The sequence below is a fragment of the Diabrotica undecimpunctata genome, chromosome 9, assembly GCF_040954645.1.
Source record: "Diabrotica undecimpunctata isolate CICGRU chromosome 9, icDiaUnde3, whole genome shotgun sequence".
NCBI lineage: Eukaryota > Metazoa > Arthropoda > Insecta > Coleoptera > Chrysomelidae > Diabrotica > Diabrotica undecimpunctata.
The window spans coordinates 123,504,124-123,519,345 of NC_092811.1; the positions used below are offsets into that span (position 1 = coordinate 123,504,124).

The 15,222-nt window shown below is 34.3% G+C and overlaps 1 protein-coding gene across 2 annotated transcripts in view; it reads right to left on the reverse strand.

Moving 5' to 3' along the window:
* LOC140451388 (uncharacterized) overlaps positions 1-15,222 on the reverse strand; it is a 227,906-nt gene that overhangs the window by 24,349 nt on the left and 188,335 nt on the right. Inside the window, exons 5-6 of one of the 2 annotated variants that reach the window (XM_072545172.1) lie at positions 12,320-12,442; positions 1,058-10,626 (exon numbers count right to left, since the gene is read on the reverse strand). The exons of the other annotated variant lie outside the window; for it this stretch is intronic. Coding sequence (XP_072401273.1) covers positions 7,428-10,626; positions 12,320-12,442 — 3,322 coding nt within the window. The 3' untranslated portion in view covers positions 1,058-7,427. Of the gene's footprint in view, positions 1-1,057; positions 10,627-12,319; positions 12,443-15,222 lie in introns of those variants that run through there. 2 annotated transcript variants of the gene reach the window in all.

Here is a 15,222-nt window from a genome sequence, read left to right on the forward strand (position 1 = left end):
GATGAAATAATAAAAATGCTACACAATGCTGATATTGATGAGAAAGATATAAGAGTTATCCAGAATCTCTATTGGAATCAAAAGGCACGTGTGAGGCTGAACAAATCAACAAACACAGAGGAATTCGAAATTTTACGAGGGGTGCGACAGGGGTGTATTTTGTCTCCTATGCTGTTCAACCTCTATGTGGAGAATGTTTTTGCAGAGGCACTTGAAGGCACTGATTGTGGTATAAAGGTCAACGGGTACCCGATAAATAACATTCGTTACGCTGACGACACCGCAATAATCACAGATAACGAACATGATATGCAGTTGATACTAAATAAAATAAACACCACAGGAAAAACATATGGCCTGAAGATAAATGCTGGAAAAACAAAATGCATGACAATAAGAAAGGGCGCATTTTCAGAGTACAACTGCACGTAGATAATGCTCCAATCGAGCAAGTGAAAACATTCAAATACTTGGGAATGATGGTGAATGACCAATGGGATCCTCAACAAGAAATAAAATGCCGTACCGAACAAGCAAGACAAGCTTTTCTTAAATTTAAACCGCTACTTTGTAACCGCAATCTTTCCTTCAATCTCCGTTACAGAATGGTTAAGTGCTATGTATGGTCCATATTGTTATACGGCATGGAGACATGGACGTTGAAAATATCTTCCATTAACAAGTTGGAAGCCTTCGAAATGTGGACCTTGCGAAGAATGTTCCGCATATCATGGACAGATAGGGTGAGAAACGAGGAAGTCCTAAGAAGAGCAAATACTGAGAGAGAATTGCTCAGCTTGATCAAGGCACGAAAGATTGGATACCTGGGCCACATCCTGAGAGGGGAAAAATACGCAATCCCTCAACTAATTATCCAAGGAAAGATTGAGGGCAAGAGAAGAGTAGGTCGCAAACAAATGTCGTGGCTGCGAAATATAAAGAACTGGACAGGCGTAACTAACACTGGCGAACTTTTGCATGCCGCAAAAGACAGACGTCTGACCTTAAGATAATTCGCCAACGCACTATAGGTGCACGGCACCATAAGAAGAAGAAGATTTCCTTTAATACACAATGGATACGCCACTGGCCATATCTGTGTTTTGGCAATAGTGTCTTGTACCCTATTGAATTAACTGTCGTTAAGATTTATCTGCTTGAGTAGAAAAATTCAACCCTTTGCGCGATCAAAGGTTAAGATTCATCACACCATATATCTTAAATAGAGTTGGTACACATCCTTATAAAAGTTTTAGAATACTGTTTCCAAGCAATATAATTCAAAGTATAACTTTTTTAAAGTGTTTTTCTGTTTGCCTTTCGCAGAAATGAGAAAAAGGGAGATTTTCTTTTGGGGGCAGTGTGTTAAATTTTTGAGAGAACGAAGCCACTTCTGTTTGAGTGGTCAAAAAGTCAAGACGTCAAGTCCTCCGTAAATTCTTTGAAGTTTTGTCAGCACTTAATATTATAGAAAGTACCTTAATCTAATCTCTTACATTAAATCTATCTATATCTATTACTACATTAAATTGTCGGTAATTTAATATGCTTCATACTGATAGACTTTAGTATAGTATAGTAAGTTTAAAGTCAGTGCGATTTAAAGTATGCAGATCTACAAAACAACTGTAAGTAATTATTAGTTTACGTCCATATCATCTCCGTAGAGATTGCTAAAGCTTTGTCTGATTTATGAGCTATCTGTTTCACCTGCCTACAAAAATAATTAAGGCTGCTACCTCAATTTCTCGATTTTCAGTCAATAAGAACATTTAACTTTTAAGAACATTTTTAACATTTAGTAAGAATATTTCATTTCATTAAAAACGGTCAGAAACTTAATTTCAAAAATAAAGTGTGATTCGTTTGTTTGCGCAACAAAGATTTTGATTTTTTTATCCTTTATCTCGCGATAAGCCTAGACAGTAACGAGTGTCAATTTTTATCTCCTGTATTGAGTTTTTAATTCTCTCTTTATTGATCGATTTACTTTTGCATGTATTTTCTATATATTGTGTATGTTGAAGGTACAACAATCCCTAAAAAACCCAATGCCAAAAAATGTAAAGATTATCGAATAATAAGCCTTATGAGCCATCTCCTGAAAACTTTTTTAAAAATTATACATAAAAGAATATATAAAAAGTGTGAAGAACACACATGACAAACACACAATTCGGTTTCAGGGATGCATTGGGTACTCGAGAGGCACTTTTTGCACTACAAGTTCTCTTTCAAAGATGTAGAGAAGTAAATTGTGATATATATGTGTGTTTTGTTGATTACCAGAAAGCGTTCGATAGAATAAAACATGACGAACTGATGAAAATATTAAATTCAATTGGTCTAGACAGCAGAGATCGCCGTATAATAAACAATATCTATTACGAACAAACTGCAACTGTTAGAGTTGGGGATCACTTAACAGACGACATAAAGACAAAAACAGGTGTGCGACAGGGATGTATATTGTCCCCATTATTGTTCAATACATATTCAGAGCACATTATAAACCTAGCGCTAACGGATATAGACGAGGGAATACTTATAAACGGACAACGATTGAACAACATAAGATACGCTGATGATACTGTCATTTTTGCAGACAGTCTTGAAGGTTTGCAGACACTTGTCTCCAGGGTGGAAGAAGTAAGTAGCAGGTTTGAGCTTGATTTAAACAACAAAAAAACCAAATACATGGTTATAAGCAAAAATAAGATAACACCTGGTCAATTACTAGTTATCCAACAACCTATAACACAAATCACCAACTTTTGTTATCTGGGTGCAAACTTAAATGAACAGTGGGACCAATCGACGGAAATTAAGATAAGGATCGAGAAGGCAAGATCAGCTTTCGTCAAAATGAAAAAAATCTTTAACAGCCACGATATAAAATTGGAAATAAAAGTTCGTTTACTAAAATGCTACGTATTCTCCCTTCTTTTATATGGCGTGGAATCACCTTAACTGAAGTATCACTGAAGGGACTCGAAGCATTTGAGATGTGGTGCTATAGACGTATGTTGAGGATTTCCTGAATAGACAGAGATACCAATGAAGAAGTACTACATAGAATGGGTAAAGAGCTCGAACTAGTCGTAACCATAAAACGTCGCAAACTAGAATACCTGGGCCATATAATGCGCAATGAATAACGATACAACCTACTTCGGACCATACTTCAAGGTAAAGTGCATGGGAAAAGAGGTCCAGCACGAAGAAGAATATCCTGGCTACATAACCTGCGAAAATGGTTTAACTTAACCACTACCGGACTTTTCAGGGCAGCAGTCAACAAAGTCAGAATAGCCATGTCAGTGTCCAACATCCGTAACGGATAGGCACCATAAGAAGAAGAAGGTACTTTTTTTTATCTATTTATTGTTTATTTTCGTATGTAGCCAACTATGTGTTATTCATTGGTACCTTTTTTGTATTTTTCGATGCTGTTTATGCATTACTGTTTAATGTTTTTGTTTTGATTCAACTATTTGTCGAATTATTGTTCAATATATTGTTTTTGTTTAACTTACGCATTTCGTTTTTCTGCCACCAACACGTTCCCTAATTAAATATTGATTTAAACATTTGCTTTGCTATATTTCGACCAGAGGAAAAGGATCAGACTTAATCAGACTTATAGGTAAGTGAGTGGACTATTTCCACGGAATATATTTTGTATTTATTTATATAGTATGTTGACAATGTTTAACCAATAATTAAACTTCCATATCTTTTATATATTTGGCCCTTCAGACCAAAGTTTGTTAGTTCTTATCTTTCTTTGATACCTCCTAGATCTCCCCTTACATTTACCGACAATGAGTTTTACATGTTTAAATGGAGAATTCTCCGAACTGCGTTCCAGTGTCAGTTGGTTTCTTGTATTTGTGAATAGTGCATAAAATTCTGAACATGAGTTACGTTTCATTTATATCTAGCAGAAAGCAACTGAGTGAAGATGAACTTTTACGTTTACTTGAAAGCAATGATCCAGAGTTTGATATTAATGAGAATACAGCAAGTGATTTAGAAGATGAAGACAATAGAACAGAGGTAGAAGAAGAAAATGAACTTATTATTGATCAAAGCATAGAGCAAAATGAACCAACAGTTACTAACTCGGAAGACTTACCGGTATATATATATATCTAAAGATGGAACTGAGTGGTCAGGGTTGCCAAAAAACACAAAAGTGAAACGCGCAAAGGCCAATATTCGTAGACATGCTCTAGGACTTAAAAGTTACAGTGATGATATATCAAGTATTAAAACGGTTTCCTTCTGTTTTTTTTTAGACGAAATTCTAAGTATAATTGTCATGGAAACTAATCGGAAAGCTCAAGCGTATTACGATAAATGGAATAGTGACAACCCAAATAAAACTAAAGTGTATGTTTGCGTTGATTCTGTATAAATTCAAGCCTATATTGGAGTATTGCTTATACTTGGAGCTTTTCATGGATCGAAAGAGGCGATCAATATGCTTTGGTGTGACGATATTGCACGTCTCTGTCGTCCTATAATACCAGCTGCTATGTCTAGAGATAGGTTTAAACAAATAACTTCATTTATGCGTTTTGACAATCTTGAAACCAGACAAGAACGAAAATCAGTAGATAAACTGGTCCCAATAAGAGATGTATGTAATATTTTTATTTCTAATTGTAAGAAATCACTTAATCCAGGCGACCATCTGTATGTAGATGAGCAGCTCGTGCCTTCTAGGGGTAAAGTACCATTCCGAGGTTATATGAAGAGCAAACCTGACAAGTGCGGATTACAGATATGGACCCTTGTGGACTGCACTACCTCTTTTATTGTAAACATGCAAATTCATTTGGGTAAGTTTTTGAATTGCCAATAAGAAAACAAGCAAATTTTTAAATCTATTAATTTTTAGGAAAACCAGGTCCTAAGGCGGACAAAGCTGAATGCCAAAGAGTTGACCTAGATTCGATAGACCATTTGGAAGGAGGGTTTAGAATAACAACTGACAATTTTTTTACGAATTTACAACTTGCAGATAAGTTATGGGAGAAGAATATAACTCTTGTGGAACTCTTCGAAAAAATAAACGTTTATTCCAGATAATCCATCTGTTACATGACGAGAGACAAAATGAACAAGATATAGGTGAAGAAGAACAATACCTACAAATTTTACCCTCAGAAGTAAAGAATGCCCTACAGAATGCAAAACAAGGAAAAGCACCGGGTCCTGATCAAATTCCAGTTGAACTGTTAAAAGCCTTAGATGACGGTAATAAAAAGAGACTCACCCGAATTCTCAACCACATATATGTAGAGGGCAACATCCCGGAGGAATGGCTTAAATCGATATTTTTACATCTACCAAAAAACAACAATCCCAAATTATGTAATGACTATAGATTGATAAGCCTAATGTGCCATCCTTTAAAGATTCTCTTGAAAATGGTTCAAAACCGAATTTATAAGAAATGTGAGGAGCAGACAGATCAAACGCAGTTTGGCTTCAGAGGAGGCATGGGTACAAGAGAGGCATTATTTGCGTTGACGGTACTCTTGCAGAAATGTCGGGAATATAACAAGAGTGCATATGTACGCTTCACAGACTTTAGGAAGGCCTTTGACGGAGACCAGCATATGAAGTTAATAGATGAATTAAAAAACATCAATTTAGACAAAAAAGACATTGGGTTTATTAAGGCTATATACTGGAACCAGAAAACAGTAGTAAAGATGAACGATATAGAAACAAATAATATACCGATTGCGAGAGGGGTCGGGAAAGGATGCTCTTGTCTCCGACGCTTTTCAACGTGTTCTCACAGGTCATATTCAGAAAAGCCTTATGGGAAAGAAAAGAGGGAATAAGAATTGGTGGAGAAATCGTAAACACCATGAGATTTGCAGATGACACGGTAATTATGTCTGAGAGTATAGAAGAACTAGAAACTTTACTAGATGCAAAAAATAGTGAATGCATTCAAATGGGACTTGACATCAACACATATAAGACCAAATTTATGATAGTATCAAGGAGTCCAATAATGAACAGCTAACTGTTGGTGGACAGCAAATAGAGAGAGTGACTAAATATAAATATCTGGGAGCTTAGATCAACACAGAATTAGATCCAGACCAAAAGATCAGGGTCCAAATAGAAATGGCAAGGTCAGCGTTCTTAAAATTCAAGCAATTGTTCTGTGACACAAATCTGAATACTGCGCTGAGACTGAGGTTTGTTGAATGTTACGTCTGGTCGCAACTATTGTACGGGGTAGAAACATGGACGTTAAAAGCGCAAATAGTTAAAAAGCTTGAAGCCTTTGAACTTTGGATATACCGGAGAATGTTGAGAATTCCATGGACTGCCAGGGTCACCAATGAGGAAGTGCTGAGAAGGATGGGTAGAGACAAAAAATTGTTGAGAACAATAAAAGTACGCAAGACTGCATACCTTGGACACATACTGAGGAATGATAAATATAGTCTTATGTAGGGTAGAGTCGATGGCAAAAAGGGAATAGGTAGAAAGAGGAAGTCATTGCTACGAAATAATCGAGACTGGACAAACATGACTGTAGACGAATTATTATATAAAAGACAGAGAAACTTTTAGAAATGTGGTCGTCAACCTCCGTTAATGGGGACGGCATAGGAAGAAGACGAAGAACATCCGATGAAGGTTAATGAATTGTTTAAACTTTAAGAAGTTATAATTTCTTATAATATATTATATATACGATATTTTGTTCTAAAAATAATTTTTTAATACTAAAAAACTGATTTATTTAAATTTAATAAGAGTATAGGGAAACATTGTTTATAAATAACAACTTAATAATGTTTATAAATAACATGTATTTAATATAATTATATTTTGAATAAATAAATAAAAAAAAACAATAAAAAGGCAGCTTAAGCAAAAATTTGTACATCTCGTAGTCATTAATTACTTTCTTTTCGATGATTTTGGAATGAAAATACGATAAATGTTATTATTTTAACGTTGTATCAAAGTTTAAAAAAATAATAGCAAATTTGGTCCAGTGGAACCCAAGATATGTATTTTTTTTTCGAGCGGCCTATTTTGAAACTGTGTTGGATTTTTTTAAAGGCGATGATGACCATTCAGTCGGCTACACCCAGCCGAAGCAAAATACTCAAGAAAATCCCTAACATCCAACTTTTAATGTAGTAAACTCATATCCGTAAAGGTGTAAATAGGTAAAAAAATGTGTTATTTGCATTTGACAATCACAAGAAAAACATACTTGATCAAAAAAAAACTATTACCATTTGTGGTTTCAGTGTAAAATGTACTATAAGAATCAGTCAATAAAAAATTTGGGACAAAACAGTGTTATCAAGAAAGGCGTTAAGGTAGGATAATTTTTAGTAAACATTTTTTAAATTTCCACATACTTTCTAAATGGTTTAACTAGATTTTCTTTTTGATAACTTTTTGTGTTTTCGTACATTTTCTTTACATTTATTATCTCTCCTTTTCTGTTCATTTTGTTCTATTGAAACTGAAGTTGTATTTGCAGCTTTTAACGTTTCTGCACAATAATCCAACTTAGCTAAAACCGGAACATTATCCACCATAATAACGATCTTATCTTGACTTAGATCAATAGAGTTCTCCAGATCTACGTTACTAATATTTTCAACAGAACAAGAGGGTGTTGCTTTATCTCGACTATCTTTTTTATTTTTCTTATCACTACTGGAAGCGTCATTCGCGTTAGGTTTTGGGCAAATTTTTTTATGCAATCGCAAACTTTGCTTCGTTTCAAAAATATAGGAACAGTTTTTACAAATGTGTATTCGGCATTCATAAGGACCACGACTATAGTATATCTTTAAGACTTTTACATAGCCCATAGTAGTTCCACCATATTTATGATGATTTATCAAATGTGACCGGATTTCCATAAACGTGTTAAAGTATTTAAGCTTTGTAGCGGAACAAAAACAACAACTAAAAAAGTTATAGCTGTAAGAATGCCTGCATATATCACGGCACAATTCTTTGGCATTGGAAAATTCCTTATCACAATATTTACAATAAAATAAGCAATCTTGACTGCTTAGTCGGCTATGTGAATGGTGTACAAAGGTTTTAAAATTTTCGAAGTGAATACCACAAGGCTTACACATAAAGTTCCTCTTTGAACTGACAATTTGTTTCTTCCTGCCTTTTCTATTTTTAACTGAAGGAGGTTTTTTATCTCTCTCCCGATTATTATTTACATTACTTTGAACCGAAGAAGTTTTTTCACCTGTATCCTTCGTATTATGTTTATCTGATTCATACGATTGAAGATAACTCAAATTCAAGACATTACCATCATTACTTGTAAAGACAAGAACAGTTTCCACGCTTTTAATATCACCTTTGTTCAATTTAAGATATTCGTTACGGTCTACAACTTCTATAGGCCCCTCATAAGAACGTATATCTGCAGCTTCTTCTGGTTCTTTGTCGTCAGTATCTAGCTCCTCCTCGGTATCATTATCGCTTTGCACAATCTCTTCTTGGCCGATATCAGGAACTAAAAGTTCTTCCTCAATATATCCATTCTCAAAAGCTGACCCAGAACAGTCTTCACTACTTGGAGCGCAATTGTTATTTGATTTTTTGTCCATATCTATTAGTTCTGAGTTTTCAATATCTACACTCTGAAAATCTACCTCTAAACAGCCCTCATTATTTACATTACAATCGTTATTTGATTCCGAGTTTTCAATATCTACACTCTGAAAATCTACCTCTAAACAGCCCTCACTGTTTATATTACAATCGTTATTTGACTCTTCAACAACACCTATTGTTTCAAGCTTTTCAATATCCACATTCTGTAAAACTATGTTTGAGCATTCGTCATTATTGCCTGGATCATAATTGTTCGACTTATCTTCAGAAACATCCAACTCTTCCGTATTTGTCATATTTTTACTCTCAAAAGCCAACCAGTCCTCATAACTATATCTAGAACAAATTTTATTGGATTCTCTGTGAACATCTATTAATTCAGTCTTTTTGTTATTGTCAACATCACCAGTCGGTATATAACATTCAGATGTAGATTGGATATTTTGCCTTACATTATTTATTGCTTTCTTATCAATACTTGTATTTTCCATCTGGTTATCACGTTGACTGTATGTTATGTTATCATAACAACCATCAATTTTACTTTCTTTCTCCTCTCTTACGCAACTATTAGTATCGGAATCACTATTATGTACAGATAAATTATTAATGTCACATCCTGAGTTTCTAAAAGTCTCTAAATCACTTTTATATACAGTTGTACCATTATCCTCACATCCCGACTCTTTGAGAGAAGATTCCTTCAAGCCAGATTCTTCTAAAGTGAAAGTTTGCCCAAAAGTATCAGTTTTACTTTCTTTCATCTCCAAAGTCGCTGAATCAGTTTTCTGTGCATTCACACCATTTCCCCTACATTTTGGTTCTTTTAAAAAGCTTTGTTTCAAGTCACAATTATCTACATTGGAACTACGACAAAAATGATCACTTCCAATTTCTTTCGACCTTTCTCTTTTTGTCTTTTGTCTATTAGTATCTGATTTGGTATTACACGTAACATTGTTAATCTGACATGCTGATTCTCTGAAAGAAATGTCCTTTAAGTTACTTTCTAATGCAGATCTTTCGTTCTTATCTTCTATCCCTTTTCGACTTTTTATGTTTTCTAAAAGTTTTTCAATAGGTTTATCTTTTAGTATATTCACGACTAATCTTTTTCTTTTCCGATAAATCTTCTTCAAGGCTTTACCTTTCCGGATATGTTCAGTTTTGCTATCTTTTGTATCATTTGGTGGTTTACTGTTTTCTATTGGTACAATTTTGTTGATTTTATCTACCTCTTGAGTCTTGAGATAAATTTTCAATGCTTCGACTTTTCTAGTATCCTCAGTTTTGCTGTCTTTTGTATCAATTGTCGGTTTGCTGATTTCTATTGGCACAATGTTGTTAATTTTATCTACCTCTTGAGTCTTGAGATTAATCTTCAATGCTTCTACTTTTCTAGTATCTTCAGTTTTGCTGTTTTCTGTATCATTTTGCGATTGACTGTTTTCTAGTGACTCGGTTTTTTCGATTTTATCCATCTCCTGAGCCCTGAGATAAATCTTTAATGCTTCAACTTTTCTAGTATCTTTATTATTACTGTCTTCTGCATCATTTTTTGTTTCATTATTTTCCACTAGCTCAGCATTTGTTATATTTGCCTCTTGATTACTGAATTGTTTAAAGATCTTTTTGATTCTTTTATGAGTAGTGGTCTCTAGATTTGAAGACAGCAACGCTATGTTGGGTTCATCGTTAATGTCGTGAGTATCTCTATGTTTGTACATGTCAAAAGCACTATTAAATCTCTTCGTACAAACATAGCAGACATATTTTTGTCTTCCTTCTGACTTCAAAAAAACAGTATTGTTAACAAATTTAAACTTTTTATCCAACTTTATGTCTGATACGTCGACGTAGCATCCTCGTAGTGGTTTTTCTGGATATTTCCTTTCTAAACGTCGTACGATTTTGTACACTCTGGATCTGTGTTTACGTTTTCGTTTTATAGATTCTTTGCTGTTGGTTTCTCCAGATCTAAAAATGGTAACATTAAATCATGTTTAACTTGAATACAACAAAGATTACATTTATATACCCCAGTCAGAACGACCCATCCAGAAATGATGAAATCCAGATGAAGAGGTAGACAATTAACCAATCAACATTACAAGTTATATTAAGAATATGGAAAGATTAGAGTATGTATAAAGAATGGATTACAGCTCTATTGCACCCATCATTTGGTCCAGATGTTTGTACTAAGATATATTCTTTGTATCGACTCCTTTAACTCCATTAACCTATTCCCAAATTTCAAGGCAGCTTATGAAAGCTCATACAAAACAAGATATATCAAACAGAAATATTTCGGAATTCTTGACAAACTGATAATATTGGTAAGGATACAAACAGATATTGAGACAAATGGATGCGCTGGCATTCTTCAGTAAAGTTAGAAGAGATACAGAACTGAACAACGGGGGTACAAATGTCAAATTGAGGGAAAAAAATGAGGAAAGTCTGTAGATCAGATATTTTCATGCGCTTGAAAAGGAAGATCTTTTAACAGTGTGTGCTTCTGATTCTAACGTACGGAGCAGAAACACTGATTCTTCAACAGTAATTGAGATGCCAATGTTAAATATATCCATCAAAGGCAAATTTTTCAATCAAACAATTGGGAGAAAAACTGGTGTTACGGACACAGTTAAAATAATTACAGAGTAAAATGGAACTGGGCAGGCCATGTTGCCAAAGTCAGAGACGGAAGATGAACCAAGAAAATTTGTAACGATGTGCATCGTCACGTCCCGTCAGCGCTCCGTACAAACGCACTCCCACTACAAGTTCCTCTTCTATCGACAGCGTACGCAACAAGAGAGAATGGAGTTTCGCTAGTGCTGATTGACGGACCATTGAGCGTTGAGTGGAGGCCAACCGTCCGGAGTTCCATCTCTATTCCTTTGACCAATCCTTGCTTTCTCCACTGCGTGTGTTCTCCACATCGCAAGTTTTAACAAGTCTGCTGTCAAAAAGAACTACCGTCACAAATTTTAGAATGGAGACCTAGACACGATGCTTATCATAATTGAGAACGTCCTCCAACAAGATGTTCGGACGATATCAACCTATGGATTCAAAGTGCTCAAGACTGGAAGCAATGGAATGACTTACAAGAGGCATATGCTCAACAGTAGAGTCAAAACCACTACTGATGATAATGATTTTCAGCCTTAAATGAAGCAAATAGCACTGCCAGATGAAGAAAAGAATTCTCTTACCTGAGAAAGAACCAAACACATTACATAATTACTGTAATAAAAAATTAGCAGCATACAGTAGAGATAATGTCTTGTCCGAGCAAGCTACAGATATTATGCAAGACGCATTTTATTAGTGGAATGTGAGTGAATTAAACGAAGATGCGGAAGAGGTTGAGATGGGGGAAAGTGTGGGTAACTATGTAAGGAATATTGATGTGGCCCACTCGCATCCAACTACAAGGAATAGGACCAAATGAGGAAATAAACTTAAAAAGGTCGCGACTTAACTACTTTTGTTCGTAGCCATAGTTAAAACAAAATAGCACCAAATTACACAAACACACAAAACAATACAGAAGTTGATCACTCAAACTGTTAGGAACACGTACAGTATGCCCAAGAAAATATGCCCAAAGCTAGTAGTTTAATTATTTCCTGACTGGGTATTTTAACATAACTCTTACCTTTTATATTCCTTTAAATTCCAAATATTATGCTTCTTTAAATCTACCCGGGTAAGAGCAACGTAACCGTTTTTTAAAATTATTCCTTCAGATTTGTTTTTACTTTTCTTTTTTCTGTTAAACCTACAAAATAAAAAATCAGTATATTGTTAAAAAATTTGCCGAAACGACAGAAGATAGATTAACAAGACAAATGCGCAAATAAGAAAAGTAGAAACAAAGCTTTAGTGAAAAAATGGTTTGCTGCTTCAATGTCTTTAACTCTAAAACTTTAGATTTATTAGATGTTTTCTTTAAATATCGTTGAATTGTGGCATAAGTGTTTATTAGTCTTATTGACTATTTTTTTGCGTTATTAAGAATTGAAATTTTACAATCCAAATCATTATTGAGAGTTTTTATAAGACTATTTTTAATCTTTTGAATATATTACGTTATATGGTTTGGTCAAACAAATGCCACGTATTTTCTTTAATGTTTAAGTATGTTACTAGGTGTAACATGTAATTTTGTAACGTAATTTTAGTAAGAACGAAAAAAGTGCCTTTTTTTTGCTTAGATTCGCGTTTTAGTCAAATATTCATTTAATTTTGTTACGTTGAGATATTTCAAGTTTAAATTAAATTAATTTGCGTACTAAGTTTAATTTAGTTATTTAAAGACTGCAACCTGCTTTAGTTATTAGATTATAAATGATATTTGTCCGTTTATATATTTTTATTATTTATTTAAGATTTGATAAATACCTGTTGGCTAATTGCCGAAATTAACATGTATTTGTTTATAATTTTTTTGAGCATTTAATTAAAATATTCTAAAAATATTTTAGATTATAGGTAAATATGTTGATTTTTATGATTTTCTTTGTAATTCTTTGATATATTTTCTGATGCATTTTTTATGCCTTTCAGAGAAGTGTTAATCTAATGTTTAATTTATTTATTCTCGAGTCCTTTATGACTCTCAAGTTAAGAGTCATTGGCGCCATTTTGTTTTGCAATTTAGCTGTATTTAGTGTTTCTTGTTTTCTTTTGTCAAACTGTTATCTAATTATTATCTATCGGTCTTTAATCTGTACTTTTCTAATAATCTATATCCTTACCCACCCTCAATAAAGCTCCCAAATTGAGCAACGATATCTTCTTTAAGTCTTAGTGAACGGTCAGCTTTTTATTTATCTATTTTTGTTAGCTTTTTCGTTACACTGTTCCATTTATTTTCAGAAAAAATCTTAATAAGAGACGGATGAGAAAATTCAAGCAGGAGCTTCCACAGAATGACAGTTTTTACATGTTTTACAAGTTTTAATTTTGAAATTAAAACTTAACAGTTGTGTTTTAATTCTCAAACATTTTATTAAAACAATTTAATTAAAAAATGAATGAAACTCAAAACTTATTGAATCAGCCCTTAAGTCCGCTATCAATAAATTAAAGGAAAAAGCGTCTTAGTGTTTTATTGCTTCAGTAGTCCTTAAATATTTTGAAGCAATCAGGTGTTCAACCACGCCTCTCTAAAATGTGGAAAGTTTGGTAATAAATTTATCCTCTCCACCATTTCTGATCCGGCAAGAAGGACCAGATGTGTTCTTTAACATATCGCAAAGGTTTCACTTACTGACGACCTCGAGAGGCTGTATACCTCTTCTGCCGGATCACGGATTCAGATTATCTTAATTAGTGCTGTTTACATTCCTTGTTGTCACTACTATAATGACTGTTCTAGAGATATCCTACAGATCTTTAATGCGGTAGTTTGCCGTTACTTTCCGCATCTCCGCATCTTTGATCATTCTTGATTAATCCGCCTTTAAAAATAATTTCTCGTCTCTAGAACAGGGGGTTGCTTTAACGCTCTTAACTAGATAAATAATTTATTCCATTCATCGTAAAGAATAAAATGTTTGATCTGTCCCAACTACCACACACACATGAGAGGGCCCGACCTTTGCATAAGGACCTCTCTATGAAATCTGCAGTGAAATATGGAACTTTTACCGAAATTTTCTTGGCTGGTGGCTTAGTGGCTATCTTCTGTTTGTGTCTAATTCTATTTGATAGGTTGTATTTCCTTTCAATCCCTAACGGGATGATGAGTCATATTGTGTATGTGGACAGTTCATCTTGGCCCAGACTTTTAGAACGATTTTTTAATCAACCTGTTACGTACAGTTTGACTGTGCTCTGTGCTCTGAAAGTAAAGAAAATATACTCTTACTCATCCATTTACTCTGGTGTTTCCCATAGGGGTATCTCCTTCAGTTGGATGATCATTTCCATGAATTTAGTTGTGAGTATATGAGAGGATACTTTGAGCATACATTCTGTATTTATTCGATTACCTGTTTCTTTTGGAGGCTGATTTATGCTGTACCGTCTTTGGGTCAGTACGGTACTTTGCTGCAGTGTCTATAGTTGGTAAGGTGAGGTGTCTGAACCACGCAAATGCTCAAAAACAACCAAAAATATTTATAGTAGACGAAATTATACGTAGTTTTGGACATAATGTGTGAAGACTGTCCCCTTACCATTGTGAATTCAATTCCATTGAACACATTAGGGAAATATGCAGAACTTACTACGATAACTACATTGGACGTAACGGTTACAGTGATGCAACAGTTTTGAAAACATGGCAAGAAGCATTGAATACTACTCCAGTCGTCAGAGACTCAAATGGCACTGAATCTCGAGAATCGAGAATATTAATTTTAAGACCCCAAAAAAGGTGCAAAAAAGTTCCGGGCTTCCCCTTAAACTCTCCTCGTAGGAGAGGTAAAAACGCAAAATATCGAATTAGGCGAAAGTTTATAGTGGTGATTAAGAACGGGCTCCGGCCTCGTTTTTACCGTCATTATCGTGTATCAAATGGATATACTATTTATAAACCATTTAAAAATTAAA